The sequence below is a fragment of the Pinus tabuliformis genome, chromosome 4_1 (genome assembly GCF_031772625.1).
Source record: "Pinus tabuliformis cultivar Carrire ecotype Pingquan chromosome 4_1, CPIR1, whole genome shotgun sequence".
Taxonomy (NCBI): domain Eukaryota; kingdom Viridiplantae; phylum Streptophyta; class Pinopsida; order Pinales; family Pinaceae; genus Pinus; species Pinus tabuliformis.
In genome coordinates this window covers 423,027,438-423,046,322 of record NC_142303.1, presented here as the reverse complement: position 1 = coordinate 423,046,322, position 18,885 = coordinate 423,027,438, and the positions used below count along the sequence as shown (strand labels likewise).

The 18,885-nt window shown below is 39.2% G+C and overlaps 1 protein-coding gene across 2 annotated transcripts in view; it reads right to left on the bottom strand.

Moving 5' to 3' along the window:
- Positions 1-18,250, bottom strand: part of LOC149176111 (uncharacterized) — a 130,386-nt gene extending 112,136 nt beyond the window's left edge. The window contains exons 1-2 of one of the 2 annotated variants that reach the window (XM_089423029.1): positions 18,039-18,250; positions 10,734-11,045 (exon numbers count right to left, since the gene is read on the bottom strand). In XM_089423029.1, coding sequence (XP_089279155.1) covers positions 10,734-11,045 — 312 coding nt within the window. In that variant the 5' untranslated portion in view covers positions 18,039-18,250. Of the gene's footprint in view, positions 1-10,733; positions 11,046-18,032 lie in introns of both variants that reach the window. The other variant, XM_089423028.1, reaches the window with a different exon arrangement.
- Positions 18,251-18,885: the final 635 nt, after the last annotated feature.

Genomic DNA, 18,885 nt, shown 5'->3' with positions numbered 1-18,885 from the left:
CTATCGACAAGCACTTGGTGGCCTACATCTCTGATCTAAACACCTCCAAGGAAATCTACGATAAACTGGTGAGTTTATTTAAAGTTAATGATGTAAATCAAGTTTTGTTTCTTAAAAATAAGCTGAGGGAAATCAAGAAGGGTAAAGATGAGAGTATGCAAGCATACTTCTTAAGAATCATCGAGATCAAGAACGATCTCCTATCTATTGGGGAAACTATTACTGACAGGGAAATGGCACTCACAACTCTTGGAGGATTACCATCCGAATGGTACGTGTTCATGACTACTCTTCTAAACAATAATGTAATTCCTGGTTTTGAGGAATTAATGGCTAGATGCATTCAAGAAGAAACAAGGGTAGAAGAGCAAGAAATGCCCATGCCTAAAGGTCCTCCTGTTGCCTTTTCTTCTCATACTAAGAAAAGAAACAATTCCGAGTGTAAATCGAAAAGAAATGCTAGACCTAAGGGTGGAAGAAAATGACGATGTTACATTTGCAATAAAGCAGGTCGCTATGCAAGGGAATGCCCTGATAGAAAGGACTCTCACTGTGACGATGATCAAAATCCCTCTCATGGTAATCGAAGGGATGGAAAAATCAATAGCAAAGATTAAAGGAATGTTGGAAATCAAGGAAGAGGACAACCATTCAAGAAGGCTAGAAATTCCAGGATGTATTAAATGCACCTGACCTCAAAAAGAACCTGGTGTCCATCTTGGCAATGGAAGACAAAGGCTACAAGGTAACCTTCAGCGATGGCAAGGTACGTATATGGAAAAATAATGTTAAAGATGCCTTTACTCTTGGGTTTCGTGTTGATTCATTATATCAGGTCGATGGAAGTCCGCTAGGTGTCATGTCTTATGACACATCTCTTTAGTCCGAACTTTGGCATCGGAGGTTTGCCCCCCTTCATTATAAAGCTCTACTCGGTGTAAGACAAATGGTGACAGGGATGCCCAAATTCCGAGTAGAGAAAGGTGGTGTATGTCCAGGATGTGCCGAAGGAAAGCTCAAAAGGGGACCATTCCCCTCAAGCCTAAGCAAGACCTCTGATATATTACAGTTGGTTCACTCAAGCATACCTGAGGTTGGCATTAAGAGGGAGACTATTACACCACATACTCCAGAGCAGAATGGTGTGGCACCGTACGATTGTGGAAGCTGTCTCTATGGGTAGATGATGTAACAATGCCTGATGTGGAAGAACCGATGGATGTTATTTATCCACCTGAGCCTTCCTCTTCCAGGAAGGCCTTCATGGCTTAGGGGGCTACTTGATGATGTTGAAGGAAATGCTGCACCCCGAGGAACCTTCCGTAAAAGTAAGAAACACAACAGGTATCAGGGGTACCTGACCAGTATGAGCACAATCATACAAAATGAGCCTTCATCATTCTCAGATGTCGTCAAGCATCAAGTATGGAAGGATGTTATGACCATTATGGAGAATGATGTCTGGGAACTAGTATGGAAGGATGTTATGACCATTATGGAGAATGATGTCTGGGAAGTAGTTCCCAGACCCCAAGACAAGACAATTGTTACTTCAAAATGTCTTTACAAGATAAAGCTGCAGCAGATGGAAGTATGGAATAGTATAAGGCTCGTTTTTTTGCTCGTGGTTTCTCCCAAAAGGAAGGTATAGACTATGATGTGATATTTGCACCTGTTGCCAGATATACGACCATCCGCTTGATCATAGCCCTTGTGGCTTCACAAGGATGGAACCTACATCAGATGGATGTCAAGACCGTGTTCTTGCACGGTTCGATCAAAGAAGAGGTCTATGTGGAGCAACCCGAAGGATTTGAGATTTATGATTGAAAATCTCATGTATGAAGAAGGCTCTCTATGGGCTGAAGCAAGCACCCCGAGCATGGTATGAGAGGATCGATAGCTACGTGATGAAGCTGGGATTCACTAGGAGTGAAGCCGATCCTAACCTTTACTTTAAGGTTGAAGATGACAAACCTCTCATACTGGTGTTGTATGTGGATGACCTCTTTCTAACAGGTGCATACCCTCTCATTCACAAATGTAAGAGGGAGTTGGCTTCTGAATTTGAAATGAAGAACCAAGGACTTGAAGTGTGGCAGAAGCCAAGGGAAATTTTCCTATCTCAAGGAAAATATGTGATAAAGATATTGGAAAGATTCGGTATGATGGACTACAAGCCTGTGACTACCTCGAGGATCTTAACTTTCAGAAGTTATATGGTAGTGATCTCGGACCAGATTTGGGAAATGCCTCTGAGTTTCAAAAACTCATTCGCGTTGATGTTCTTGGTGAACCTCCGTCCGAACATATGTTTTGCAGTTAGTATTGTGAGCTCATATTTGGTTGAGCCTCACTAGATTGGTGCCAAGAATCTTCTGAGATGTCTTCAGGACACAATCTCCCATGGATTGAGATACACTGCCCGAAATATGAAACTACATGATTATTCGAATGTTGATTAGGCAAGTAGTGTGGAGGATCACTGGAGCATTTTTTAGTGTTGTTTCTCTTTGGATTCTACTTCGATATAATGGATGAGCAGGAAGCAGAAGTCGGTTGCCATAAGCACCGCCAAGACCAGATACATATCTACGAGTATGATCTTGTATGAAGCTGCCTGGTTGGGGAAGCTCTTCAGTGAGCTGTTTGGACACATACCACTGTGATTCTCTGTAACAACCAGAGGTGGGATTCGATTATTGAGGAATCCCGTATTCGTCGATTGCTCCAGTAGATAGACATCATCTGGGATATGGTAAGTCGATGAGCAAGGAGGCTCCATCGCATTAAGATGATATACAGATCGATACACCTTGTCAAAGCCCCGAGAAAAGATCTAATCTGTGATTTTCCCAAACGACTTGGAGTCGTCAAGAAACCCTTGTACAAGGGTCCTGCATGTTGCATACATTGAGCTCTAGGAGCTCTGAGGGCTTGCGGTTCTTACTGGAGCAACATACGACCACAGGGTGACACACCCTCCCCTGGTGGTGCGCACTGGAACAAGATGATTCGCTCTCTTGTGGGACAAGATGATTTGCTCTCTTGTGGAACAGGATAATTCGCTCTCCTGTGTAGCAGGATGATTAGTTCTCCTATGAGGCCTGGATTGATGTGTTCTCCATGGCAATTGTAGCAGGATTGATGTGTTCTCCTGTGAGGCCTGGATTGATGTGTTCTCCATGGCGGCCTGGATTGATGTGTTCTCCATGGCAATTGTAGCAGGATTGATGTGTTTTCCTGTGAGGCCAGGATTGATGTGTTCTCCTGTGAGGCCTGGATTGATGTGTTCTCCATGGCGATTGTAGCAGGATTGATGTGTTCTCCTATGAGGACGGGATTGATTAAGTTCTCCTGTCGAGGCATCCTACCCATGCAGTCTGGGACTCATGGGAAGTACCTCTCATCTGATCAATGAGCAGGGAATGAAGTTAGGGACCATAGTAGTACCGATGGACGTATCGTTGTATCTACCGTACTCCCTACGCTAGGATGACCTCCATTGATCTGGGATCAATGATACTGGTCTGGGACCAGTGGTAGGAGTTGTACCATACTATGACACTGACTTCGAGCTGGTTGAGACTGGTCTGGGACCAGTGGTACATACTCTGAGACTGACTTCGTGTCAGTGAAGTACTGGTCTGGGGCCAGTGAGAGTGGTACATACTATGACGCTGACTTCGGGTCTGTTGAGACTGGTCTGGGACCAATGGTACACTCTCTGAGACTACAATATTGGTCTAGGACCAGTGGTAGGAGTGGTACTTACTATGAAGCTGACTTCAGGTCGGTTGAGACTGGTCTGGGACCAGTGGTACGCACTCTGAGACTGACTGAGTCAGTGGAGGATGATACTGGTCTGGGACCAGTGGAGTTGTACTCACTATGATGCTGCCTTCGGGTTGGTTGAGACTGGTCTAGGACCAGTGGTACATACTCTGAGACTGACTTTGAGTCAGTATGATACATCCTCGACCATTTCTTCTTCTTCATAATTCGGACAAAAGCAGAGCAGAACAATACAAATCAGTACAAGGCAGAACAAGACAAAGCAGAACAGGCAGAATAGAGCAGAGCAGGGCAAGGGTCAGGCTGTACAGGGCAGTGCATTTGATGAATGAATGGTAATGATCGATAGACAGATTGCAGATGAAGTTCTCCCTAGTTGAGAGGGAGTGTTAAAATTGGAAACTATGGCCAAACTTCATGTGGGTCATCTTATTCATGGCTGATAATATTTTTATTAGATTCCTCTCGTCGAAAGGTGTAGGATTGATATAAAGATCATCTGATTCCGATAATTATTCATGGAGATATGAATTTATTTTGATTATGGAATTATTATCAAGCCGACCTATAACTCATGTAGGCTCAAAAGCCCAACAGTCACATCTATTCAAACATCAACATTTGTGTATAAATTTAGGAGGACTTTTCCTCATTTTCACTCACTCATCTCATCACATCTCTCTCTCTCTACTGCGCAGAAAAGAGTCTCTTCTCTACTGCGCAGAAAAGGGTCTCTCCCTCACACATGTGAAGCCGGACGCTGCTGAAACTGAAGCTGCAACTGCAGAAGTAAAGTTTGACCTGCGTGGACCAGAAGATCTCCTCATATGAACTGCGTTGTAGGTTCATCTGAACCTCCTCTGAAAGCCGCAACTTTTGGTGGTGGAATCAAGTTAATCCGACGGACGGTTTGCAAGATATCGACTGCCCTAGTTTGAAGAAAGCTGTTGAAACTGAAGCTGCAACTACAGAAGTAAAGTTTGACCTGCGTGGACCAGAAGATCTCCTCATATGAACTGCGTTGTAGGTTCATCTGAACCTCCTCTAAAAGCTGCAACTTTTGGTGGTGGAATCAAGTCAATCCGACGGACGGTTTGCAAGATATCAACTGCCCTAGTTTGAAGGAAACTGCTGAAACTGAAGCTGCAACTGCAGAAGTGAAGTTTGACCTGCGTGGACTAGAAGATATCCTCATCTGAACTGCGTTGTAGGTTCATCTGAACTTCCTCTGGAAGCCACAACTTTTGGTAGTGGAATCAAGCCGATCCGACAGTCGGTTTGCGAAATATCGTCTGCCCTAGTTTTGATGATGAAGCCGCTAATGCTGATGCTGCTAATCTAGGGTTTGCTACTGCTGATATAAATCAGATTTATTGTACTATTTCTCTCTGCTGAATTATTGAAGATAAAAGAAGATTTGATCAAAGGGTTTCCCACACATTGTGGGGTTTGTCCCTGGCTAGCCGCCACATCTTGTGTCTCTTGTCTTGGCTTGTTTTCTGTCGATCATTTAATGTTCTATCTGCACTTTACTTTATGTACATGTGATTGCTAATCTGTGGAACTTAATAAGAAAAAGAAGTAAACTGTTATAAGCATAGAACATACCATAACTTAACAGATCAGTATCCTTACAACAGATGATCCATGCATATTTCCATTGAGCTCTGACAATTACATTTTACTTTATCTTTTTTGATGCTTCATATCAGCTAGGCTAGTTTTTGATATTTTGACACCACTGGTACTTTTATTTATTTGTGGATACACTGGCTACAGTTGTTCTTAAAAAATAGTTTTTATGTAAGGGTTGTTTTCTCCAATAATGGGGAGGCCTAGATATGGACTTATGGTTTTTTGCTCGTGGATTCTACGTAGCATTTATGTTTTTTTCTTCTACTCAGTATCGCTTTGTTTTTTCTGCTTCATTATGGACTTACAATTTTCAAGAATGCTTAATGCATCTACAGCTGTAACTTTTTATTGGCTTAATAAAAAGTTTGATTTTTCTCCGGAAAAAATGATAGGGGGTGCAAGCTTAAAGCATGTAGAAAACTTGAAGAAAAGGAAATGTGATTTGTGTTACTTCCCAACTAGAACATGCATATGTGTGAAAAATGAAAGAAATAGAAATGTTAACAATCAATCCACCCACAAGCCTTTCTCCCTAAATGGAGAAATAGGATGCCATGGGTAAACCCACGCTCCCACAACAAAAACATAAATTTTTATTATTATGGTTTATAATGATGGTTAGAGCCTCTTAAGGGGTTGCCCAACAAATTGATGGAAAACACAATTAAAATCTTGAAACAACAAGGAAATCCCTTCAAGCTATGGGAGTCTCAAAGGGATGAAATGATTCTACAATTAGAGAATACAAGCTCCAAAATGATGCACGACCTAGCCTCCTTGGAATGAGTCTTGAAGCTTGAGAGGTCCCACAAGAAAGAATGTTAGGGCTACAAAATTAAGACCAAAGTTAGTGTGAAAAAGAGAGCATGTAAGTGGGTGATAATGCTACAAAATACTATACAAAAAACTAAATCAAGTGATGGGAAAAGACCCCATCGATTGTCTATCTTATAAGAAGCTCTTAATCAACTAGATAAAGAGATGAAAACACAAGATCAAAAGATATGAAAGATTTTTTGATATTTTGACTAATGCATAAATTATGTAAAAGAGAACCTTGCAAGAATAAGTACTTCTAAAGATTAGACTTATGAAATTCAAATAACAATGAGAGCTCCTTGAAAACAATGCCAAGAGTGGGTTGGTCTCTTGAAGACTTCCCCTCACGCTTGCTAGTTGATTCAACAATGATCCTCTACAAAACTTCCAACACACATTAGCTCATATGGATTAAATCAATAAACAATGGTGAGATAACTCTAGAAATTTATATGAAAACAACTAGAGGTAGTCTACACCTAGAGCATATTCATAAACCAATTGTAAATGTAAGATAGCTATACATCTACAATTCTATAAAAGCATATGAGCAAATGAAATACAATTCAAAAGCACAAGTAGAGAGGATTATACCATCAATGAACCAAGCACATGCTCCAATGGAATAACAATCATGAATGAACCCCAAAGTCTTTTTATTCAAATGAAGAACAAGAGTACATAGAAGCAGAGCTTCCCCAAGCACAATAGCTCGTTGCAAAAGATACAATATGAGAGCCCAAGGCTCAATTATATAGGAGAATGGGTGGAGATCCCAATGAAGAACCAAATGCCAAGTGTGATGATGACAATCCCAAAGCTCCATCATGCAATTTGAATTCCCCAGAGAGGCCCACGCAATCCTTGAGAGGAGCTAACTCGTTGTTGAGGAGGGACAAGTGTATATGGGAGTGGAGTGGTAGGAGACCACTCTCCACTCATCTTCAGTGAAACTCCAAGTCAAATCCCACCAAAAAGATGACTCATCCAAGCAATTTGAATTCCTCTCCATAATAAATGTGTTTTTCCTTGGGAATCTTGTGGTCCCCTCCAAAAATTTGATTTTCTTGGAGCACATGTTTTTTCCTTGATTTTAGGAGTCCACATCACCTTGGGACTTCACTTTAACTCCTCCATGATTTTCCACCTCATTTCCACATCATTTGGCATGTGTGGATATTTATTTTTCTCCATTTATTTAATTGTTGGCTTAATTTATTGCCACTTTTTCACTAAACTTAGGAAAATTGGGTTTTGAGGATCTAGAACACATTTTTAACCCCTCAAAGTGTGCCTTGGAAGAAATTTGAGGGTGAGAGGAGTAATTTTTATTAATCATACCCCATACAACTTCTCTAGACATCACTTTTTACATTTCATATACAAATTTTATTCCAATTTTCCGCCCTGCGGGAAATTTAAAAAATTAAAAAATGACCCCCTAGACCTAACCAAATTCCACGAAACTTTACAAGTGATCTAGTATGGTAATATACAATGACTCTAGACACTAGGACTCGCCATCAAACCGTACTTTGGCTTTGGGGTTATTATTAAGTCCTCGTAAGGAGATGATAATTAACCAAGTGAAAAAAACCTCCCAGAGTAATACTCACTTGATGACAAGGTCCCAAGCTACATAGGCCTGTTACATGACTCAAACTCATCATACTAGCATCACTTTACATCATCCCGTAGGGCTTGTGGAATTTGGGTACAACAGAAAATGATAAGAAGAAGTAGAGTTGAAAAACTCTGGTAATATAATGATCTCTAATGGTACAAGCATCCTTTGATACATCCATGGGCATGGAGTCTTCAGATAATCGTCAGGTGCCACTCCAATGGTCAACAGCTACTATTACCTCTCTCCTAGAGGCTCACCTTCTTTTTCCCTCCGCAGTAGAAGAACCTTGACACACCTACAACCGAACACTCACCAGGCACACACTTGCTTTTCGAAGGCACATTTGCACTCCTCTCTCTCTCTGACAGTTAGAGCCAAGGCAAATCTTTAAGAAACCGACAATCGGGCCATATTCTGAATGGGGCTCCTATCCCAAATGGTGTGAGATCTAATTGGGACCACATATCGGGGAGACCCCTTGAATGTTGGCAGGTCCAGCACTATCAACAAACATCAACAAGATCAACAAGCTATGGTCAAACCTAGTCTCCAACCCTCAAGTCAAGTCAAACTTTTTCCATTCAAAATTTCAGCCTTCTCAGATCTACCCAGAATTTTAGCCTGCCGAGAAAATGGTGCCCAGAACTTCGCCATGCCCAAAAAACTACTCAGAAAAAAGGTCATGCGTGTGAAATCTGAGAGACAAAGAGAAATGCAACTAGAAAGAGATCTTTGTCATTCTTTTCGTCCTTCTTCCTTTTTTCCTTCACTTGGATGCCTAGAACTTGTCTTTCTTGTGTGATGGTCGAATGGTGCTCTTGTGGAGGTGGTTGAACGGCTTTATATAGTGGTCTGTCTGTCCAAATGGGTGTGTCTCTTCACTGGGCCGACTTGACTTGAGGGAGGGCCAACTTATCTAACTTTGAGCCAAAATTCAAATTTCAAATTTTGAAAATTTCTCTTTTAAATATGACATGAAGAACATGTTTAGCATAAATTATTTCAAGTACTAAATAATCAAAATAACATTAAGAACATGTATTTCAAATTCTTTATACATTACAAGGGCTAAAATATAATTATGAAGACCGACCATAGCTACAAAATTCAACAAAGGTAAGCCTCACTTCACCACCATATATTCCAAAAACTCCAAAACTTTCTTTTCCAAAACTTTTGTCTTATAAAATACAAAAAATATTTCACTAGCTTGATCTCAATTTCATATTCTTCTGCTAATTTATCACTTGGATTGAACTTAAATCTTATCTAATGGGCCCAAGGAAGGAATAGCTTGTTTGTCTTGTGTAGAAAGGCTAATTTGAAGCAATTCAAGGTGTTGTACAACGGTTTTACAGGTCTACAAATTCAATTTACAGCATCAGATTTGCATGGTAAGTGCAACCTTTCACAAGAGTTTTGAGCCTAAAGGTACATATCTTCAAATCCTTCAATTTTTTCTCTTCTGAGCATTAATTGAACATTTTTAGAAGTGAAAAATCAATTTTCAATTTGCTGGAAATTAAATTTCTACATAAAGGAAAATCTAGGTTTTGACCCTAGTAAAGATTTGACCCATCTTCATGAGCGATATTTTCCAAATTTGAATATCTTTCATATTACTCATTATTTTTTAAGCGTTGGGCTGCTCATTTTGTTCATATTTCATCACCCTAACACTTCCACCCAATAATGTTACTTTATTTGAGCATTTATAGGTTTGTGGGAGGCCCTAAAGGGGGTTACATGCCAGTTTCTACGTTTTTTCTGCAATTTTGCAAGTCTGAAGTATCAGAACAGCAAAATAATTGTTCATCATCAACCACATATCAAGACCTACAACAATGTATTTCATCTCAAACTTGGTAAGGGATATCAACACTCACTCATTGTGCTATTTCAAAGTTTATTCTCACAATTAGAGTGTTTTTACCTTATTGGTATGCATTTTCTGTAATAGAATTTCATTTTCAAGTTGCAAGAATCCCAAACAAAGTCCTAAACTCCATCTCCCAAGAGGTATTATCAGGCACTGATCTACTAACTTGTGTTGGAGAGTATTTAGTGTAGGGAAGCCTCCCTTGGCTTTGTAGGAGTTGGCCTAAAGAGTGGGATCTCGTGCCAAGGTTACAATGGGCACTTGTCCTCTGTGGTGCCACCATAGCAGCTCGCAAGGACCTTAGCGAGACCTACTAGTTTGGGTGGAAACAGATCCCAAGTCTCTCTTGGGCACTTAGGTCAACCTGGAAACTCCCAAAAAGGTGCCCAAAACATCCAATTCTTATAAAAAAAGGCATGGCAGAACCATAAAACATACTTAAAACAAGCCAAAACCTGGAAAAATTAATAATCCCTCTTAAATTTGGATGAAATCGTATCAAGGCATGCACTTTATATAATACCTTTCCAATTAATCAAATGCAGCTTGATGAGGAAACCAACTTGGCTTTCCTTGCATCCACTTATAATTTACCTAAGGCCGTATCCAAGACCCCACAGTCCCTTAGCAATCCACACATTTATTTGAATTAATGCACTTTCACAATCTACATCCAAACACAAGTTTAAAATTGTCAACATCAAAAGCAAATGAGCATTATAAAGTGTTGCCAGATGGGATATTTACACGTATGTTTCCATTTTAAAAATACGATGTCACCACAGATGTACATAACATATACAACGTTGATTTATGCTCCTCGATATATTTATATATGCCAAAAATTGGGGTCTTACACTTACCATTATTTCAAGACATAATAACTTGAAATTGATAGTATATTTCGAAAGGCATTAAAGAAATAAGCTCAATATAAAACAATACAGCACCAATAAGCACAAGACAGTATTAACAAACCTTATAGACTATTGCATTCGATGTGACATACAACTCGCGTGATCGAAATTCTTGTCGAACAATATATCTTCTCAATGGTAAATAAAGTAACATGATAAGACCAATTCCCCATGCCAAAATAAGAAGCAGCGAAAATAAAATCCAGTGTGCAGTTTGATAATTTACGTAACTTTCTTCAAACTCTTCAAAGGATGCTCTATATAGTATCCGTCCACCATCACCACCTTCATCATCTTCTTGAAATGAACGAGAATCAGTTAACAACATCACTTCCAACTGATCACCATTAATGGCTTTATTTAGTGATCCCATCTGACATGGTCAATAAAATAAAAAAATTCTGGTTACACAACATATATAGAAAGGAATAGCATTCATTTTATTTTTTCCTAACACTGAATTACATTGTCCCATTCAAATATTGAAAAGAAAAGATTATCAAGTAAATTGGAACTAACATAAAACTTAGACATGGAATTATAATGCAACTCATAAATACCAAGCCTAACTGATGATAAATATTCACGAGAATCTATCCAAGACTGTTTTGATAAAAAGACGAGAGAGTGCAGTAACATAGGGTAGTAAAAGGAAAATTAAGACACTTGATGACACAAAGTTACCTCTAGATTGCTAAACATATTGCAAACTTTGGTAGCATATCTGAAATGGATGATATAAAATTCATAAAAATAACATATTTAATAGAAATTATAAATCAGTGATACTTAACATTTTGTAGCATTCACCGGGGTTCACTTTCCACCTTAAGGATTGAATGTTGGTGAAACCTGACACTTTTCTATACAGATTTTTTTGCGGTTGAACACTTATTTGTATGACAGAAAAAGGGCCTCATTATCCCTGCTCTAGCATATCACAGATATATGCTGATATAGAAAATGAATTTATGGTGCATTTTAGATTGCAATGAGATCTAGGGTTAGGTCCAAAATTATTGTCCTCACTGCAGAATTCACTTTTGGGGGTTTAGTGGAGCTTGCACAGGCCTGAGGATGTGGCCTTTCTTGCCTATGATAGGCTCACAGGTGGGGGAGTTTTAATGACCACCTCACTGCCTGAAACTGCCTACCAGCTATATTGTTCAGTTTGATGGAGTTCCCAGAGCTCCCTATATAATTATGTTTTTCTAGAACGAAGCTCCACCCCAATTGGAAGCATCATATGCCATGAGCCGACTTGGTTCTTTATCCCATACTCTAAGAAAAGGGTTGGTCTTAGGATCAATATGCAAAAAGATCTGAAAGAATTTGTGTGCATTTGGGGGCATTAAAGTCTTTGAATTACCAATGTGATACATCAATCCCCCCACCACATGTTATGGGCCAAAGAATTCACCATAGAGTAAAATGTAATACCCTAGTTTTGATCCTTGGTTTAGAGTTGTGTATATGCATGGTGAATTGTAATAAGTCGCACAATGTAATTTCCAACTGAACATTGAATATTAATAAAAGCACATCATGGTTGCAGAAGAGAAGGGCAAAAGAAGGAAGGCTATGTTGCCACAAGAGAAGAAGAGAAGAGGGCTTAATAGGTGGCTAAGGGAGCCCATTGAGGGAGCTAACCCAAAATCTTGTCAACTTAATTATGTCCTTAGTTATTAGCTAATTATGGTTTATCATTTAATTAAGCCTTAAAGGGGGATCAGTGTATCGAGGGATACATGGCCCCTTTATGCCATGCAATTTAAGTTTATCTATGCAATTGAATTATTGGAATTATTTTGGTGGTTTGAATTTTGAACATTTAGAGGGAGGAGAAACAGAAGTTCAAAGGGAGATTGTCATTCAATTATCAAAGAGACGAACTTTGTAGAAATCGAGAATTTGCCATGCAAACTATTTTTTGTCTAGGAAATTGGGGAAATTGCCCTAGATTGAACTACGATGTGTATGTGAAATCGAACTATGAAGCTACAATGATCAATTTATAGAGAACAATGATTGTACAGAATTATATTGGTTGTAATTAAGGAAATTTAGCTACAATTGATAACTCCCTAGAATCCCAATAGTGAGATTTCCTAGCCATCCTTTGTTGGAGCCTTGAAAGGAAGTGTGATAGCTTGAGGGACTTCTGATCAAAGAAGGGGATCTTGTTGTCGCCCGAATTGTACACCCAACGCGACAACGCTTAGGGCAAGGGATGTCACTCTAATCCATGCCCTCTTCGTTTAAGCTATCTCCTAAATGCAGGCTAAGGGAGGTAGTCCCTATAGATGGAATGATGAGAGACTCGTTGGAAATCAACAATGTCATTACCCATTCATTTCACTGGAAGAATGTCTCCATTGGAGATGCCCCTCCTCCCCCAATATCATTAGAGTCTGCTGCAAGTAATGTTGAGAGAAGAGGAGGACCTAAAGACAGCATTGAGAAATATCCCTTGTGGAAATATGTCACAAGAGAGGATGGGACAAGCACCAAGGGGAAGGGAGGAGGCAATGTGCAATGGAGATGCAACTTTTGCCACATTTCTTTCAAAAGCACATATTACCGTGTGAAAGGCCATTTGTTGGCTTTACCAGGTTGTGGAATTGGAGCTTGTAAAGTTGTTCCTTTACAAAAGAGGAAAGAAATGGAAAAGGAGTTCACTGTTGGTATGGCAAATGTGGCTGCAAAATCAAGAAAAACCAAGAATGAAGACCCCCTTCCATTTTTGAGGAAAGGCACCACCAAATTTCCATTTGAGAGTTCTATTGGGGGACAAGCAGCAAAAAGAAGAGCAATTTCACTTGGTCCAATGGACAAGATTTTTCAAAAAGAGAAACAGGAAGAGCTTGATCTCACCATTGCCTTCTTTTTCTATCAAAACTTCATATCATTTAATGTTGCATGCTCACCTCTATTTATTGAGATGTGTCGAGCTCTAACTCACGGGTCTCCATCATGGTATGTGCCTCCTGGTTCAGAGAAACTTAGAACCACATTGTTGACGAAGGCAAAAAAAGAGGTGCAAAAAATGCTTGAGCCTATTAAAGCATCATGGCCAACATCTGGGGTTAGCATTGTTTCTGATGGGTGGACAAATCTAGCATGACACCCAATCATCAACTTCATGGTGTCTTCCTTGAATAGTCCAGTTTTCTTGAAAGCAGTGGATACACTTGGAAAATACAAGGATGCACAATTTATGGGTGAGTTATTTATTAAAGTTATTGAAGATGTAGGTGTTGATTCTTGTGAGCAAATCATTACAGATAATGCACTTGTTTGCAAGGCTGCTGACATGATTGTGGAAGCTAAATATCCACAAGTGTTTTGGACACCTTGCATTGTCCATTCATTGAACTTAACACTGAAATCCATTGCTTCTGATGTGCTTTGGATTGGTAACATTATTGAGGATGCACAACATATCTGTAACTTTGTGCAAAATCATACAAATGCCCTCACTATCTACAAGGAGTACAACAATCTATCATTGTTGAAGATTGTAGATACACGGTTTGCCTCTTCATTCATGATGTTGAAGAGGTTGAGGGAGGTCAAGACCGCTCTTGGGGCCATGGTTATTTCTGAGTTTTGGTCTTTTTGGAGAAAGACAGATCAAGTAGCCTCTAAAAGAGTGAAGGACACAGTGCTAGATGATGCTTGGTGGGAGAGGGTAGATCTAATTATTCAGATCATGGACCCTATCATTTCTTTGCTTCGATTTGCAAATACAGACAAACCCATCCGAGGAGAGGTTTATGAGAGATGGGATTCCATGATTGAGTCAGTGAGGAGCATTATTCTACAGAGTGAGTGCCTCGAGTATGAGACATCACCAGAGGCCTTCTGTGGTACTATATAGGATATTCTTGTCAGCAGATGGGACAAGAATTGCACCTTTACATTGTTTGACTCACTCATTGAACCCAAAATACTATAGCCATGAGTGGCTGAATGGTGGACCTTCCCACAGATTCGCTCCTCACATGGATGGTGAAATCTCACAGGGGAGGAAAGATGCATTCAGGCGGGTTTTTCAGGATAGAGCATTACTTGATGAGGTGGAGGATGCCTTTGCAGAGTTTTCCACTGGCACTGGTCGATTTGCAGGATATGATGTGATTAGAGACAGGGGGGCTAAGAAGCCCTATTCTTGGTGGGCAAATCATGGGGCAACAAGCCCTCCTCTTCAGCAGTTAGCCATGAGGCTCCTCTCTCAGGTGACTTCATCCTCTTGTTGCGAGAGGAATTGGAGCACATATGGGAATTTGTATAGTGTGAAGAAGAGCAGGCTTGAGCAATCCAAGGCAGAGACAATGGTGTATGTGCACACCAACCTTCGTCTTATTTACAGGCAGAGGGAAGAGTGGTTGAGGGGAAAGACAAAGATGTGGGATGTCTTTCCTAATGATATGGGTCTGGACAGCAGTGTTGAGTTGGCATTGGCCAACATGGATCTCAATGATCCAGTGCTAGAGCCTGTTAGATTTGATGACAGTGATATTTTAGAGGGGTCATCCTCCACACCAGCAGATGCAGAGGCGACTATGGATACAGGGGAGGAGGAGGATGCAGAGGAGAGCAGTGATGACCATGATGATGAGGAAATTGATGTTGATTCTGATGATGACTATGAGGATTGTTGACTCATAAGTCATGGGCTACCTATTGCCTTGAGGCTTGTATACCTGTAGTTGTTTTATATTTTCTATTTCTATTTGCCATTGGCATTGCACTACCGATGTAGCACATTTTGATTTGATGACTTAATGAGAAAACTATAGTTATCAGTGTATTTATCTTACTATCTTGTAAGTTGTCTTTCATTTATGAATCATGATTTATGTGACATGTATTTGAATTTTGTATGTACTATGCATGCTATAATGTTAGTAACTTACTTTGTAAACAGTAAAACTAACATCTAGATGAAGATCTATGTTTGAAATCAATGAATTTGTATCATTAATGAGAATTTGTGTAAGAAATATCTAATTTTTATATATATATATATATATAACGAATCCTACGTGTCTTGTTCCGGGGGGTCAACGTGTCCAGATCCGACTCTCGAATCCCCATATCCTACAAATCTCGAATCCCCGTGTCAGGTGACTTAGTTTACAACGAGACTTCAAAGGCTTAGAGGATCTTCATTCCAACAAAGAGGAAGACAGTTGTGAGCAAGGATGTGAAGCTCGAGGAGAACTTCACATATAGGAAGTCTCATGAGCCACTAATAGTGACAAAGGACAAGGAGTAGGAGGCTTTGAAGGGTGAATATCATTTAGAGGTTTCCAATTCAAGAATTCAACCTTCAAGTGGAGAGAAGGAGTCAACTGCTTCTTCTAGTATTGTCAAGAGGCCTAGGTGGTTTACGCAAACATTGAAGGATGCTCAAGAGCATGTTGAGGCTCCTAGGAGCGCATTCAAGGAGAGCAGGCCTCTGAAGAAGTTTCCAGAATCCAAACTACATGGAACTGATGAGTAACATCATTAACGAGACAGCAAACCAAGAGGCTTGGAGGAATGCCATGGTAGAGGATGATGTATGGGACATTGTGTCAGGACCAAAGGGAATGCCGGTTCCATGTGGCTCTTCAAGAAGTTCCTTTCTCACTAACACACAATGTTGATGTTTGTAGCATCGAACAAGAACTGCTGCATAGGTCTAAGTATCTAAATGTGTGGAAGTCATCCAAGACCTTCGACCTTAGCAAATTCACTTTAATTAAAGGATTAATTAAGTGAAGTGGTTTTTATAAAAGAGTGAGTTTAATCTAGTGAAATGCAAAGGTTTTGCATTAGTGAATTAGATGAATCCTAACCATTGATATCAAGTGAGGTAAGATCTAATCTCAACCGTCAATCACCTTGGAGATTAGGATTATGGATTCTGCCAACAACTCAAGCTTATAAAAGCAAGGGTAAGGGAAGGAGGAAGACACAACAGTGAGCACAAGACACTGTAAGATAGTGAGGTTCAGAGTGACAGGGGCTGACTATACACAGCATACTGTTTTCCACGTTGTTCAATTACAGTTGTGGCATAAAATGGTTAATAATAACAACGATGGTATGATGGCCTAAAACAGTCTGCAACATAAGCTAGAAAAAGTTCGATTTAAAATAGCAGTCACGTTTATCAAAAGATTCACTATATATGCGCTTCTTATTGTAGTGCCGCTGTGTACATTGTCGTATGTGAACGAAGAACCCAACGAAAAGGGTCAGTCATCGGTCCCATTGTCTCTTGCATCTTTGTGGCACTAATTCTTGAAAGCAGTTGACAGCAGATATGATGAAAAAGGACTTGCAAAAAGTTGTTCAATCAAGCAATAGATACGATGGAAGCAACACTTCATGCTTGATGCCCTAATTCATAGAGCTACAAGCTATCTTAGCGTTCACATCTCTAATTTACCTCTTTCATACAGCCAACTCCAAAAATTCACGAGGATCAGTGAGGACCTCCTAAGCCACGGTGAGAATATGGGTGCCTAGTAAGCATGGATTCACATGTGAGCCCTAATCTTTGCCCGCTTAAAAATGAGAAGGGCATACAGCGATGTACACAAAATGGTGACAACGAACTTCGTGCAATTAAAGTTTGGAACCTGGATATGCCCCAATCCCTGGACTGACCCACAATTCTTAGATGTATTTACTGTACTTTGGATTTTCTGTTTCCGATAGATTTTTTTCAATTTACGTCCCTTCTTTATTGCCCATTCAGGTCATACTATATTGCAATGAAATTAACAACATCGGTTTATCGTCTAGGACCTCTGTTATGAGTTTCCCTAACTCAAGGATAACTGTCCATTGCTAGTAGTCTATGGTTTTTGTTGCTTGTCTTGCACTTGATGTGAATCTTACTGTAAGCTGGGCATTCTAGGATTCGGTTTTGTTGGGTTTCAGCCATATTCTTTCTGATCCAATTTTATACTGAATGAAGTACAGTATTCCATTTATAGAGTGGTTAAATCGAGCACATCATTCCATCTACAGAATCGTTAAAATAAATCTCAAGTAGATCTGTTATCATGGTCAAGGTGAAATTTATAAATATTTGGTAAGCATTTCCTATTGCATACTATCATTTAATTTACGCATCAAAAGAACATATACCCTTCTTTCAGAATTTATGTAACTGCCAATGGATGGCCAGGCCTCTCCTGTGGCTTTAGATCATCCTGGCCTTTTGCTTTCACAACTATTCAAATCCCAGTTACATAACAAAACATTTCGTCGATAGTTCATACGTTTTATATGTGTACATAGATAATTCATAACTGTACATCGAATTGTCAATATACAGGCAGAGAAGAAAAGCCATTACCATTACCGGATCCACAAAATTCCACCAGTCATACACTTCAGTTAAGAAACACCTACAATCAATCCTCCTCTGCACATGCTGTGTCCCAGTAAACAGCACCTAACAGTTGAGGATGACTTAAAATTATTGTTTTCCAAATTTCGTAACGAAAGTTGAATGGCAGGTTAAATCCAAAAGTCTGCTGTGTACCAAGTTTGTGTTTTTCCCTTACAAAAACACCATGTATGACAGTTGTACAGTTTTACGCAATTTAAGTGGACACCGGATGCCTTAATGTTTCAATCAGAAATCATTGAAATTAATTTAGTTTATTGTCATAATTAATATAAATTTATTTTTATTTTAGAATTTGACAATCAAGTGAGTATGTAAAAATTATATATAAGAAATTTAAGTAGATAAATTTTAATTTTAGAATTTGAAAATCAAGTGAGTATGTAAAAATTATATATAAGAAATTTAAGTAGATTTAATAGTTAAAAGTATGCATTTTAATAAGAGGATATAGGTTAAAATTTAGAGGGTTGAATATTTATGTTTTTATAGGTTAAAATTTAGAGGGTTGAATATTTATGTTTTTATAGATTTTTTCTTTTTCTTTTTATCATGGTGAATGGGTAATGAAATGAAATGAAATGATATTTTAACCTCTATGAAATTAAAAATAGTTTATGGGACTATTAGTTCTTGTCTTTCCCTTTTTGTAATTTAATATTTTTCTTATTTAAATTGATGATGAGCTGAAATCCTCTCGCTGAAAAGACAATGCCAAGAAATTGATGCTAACATATATGTCTTTGAACTCATCACATTCCAAAATGAAATATATATTTTATATTTTTTTTTTTTTTTT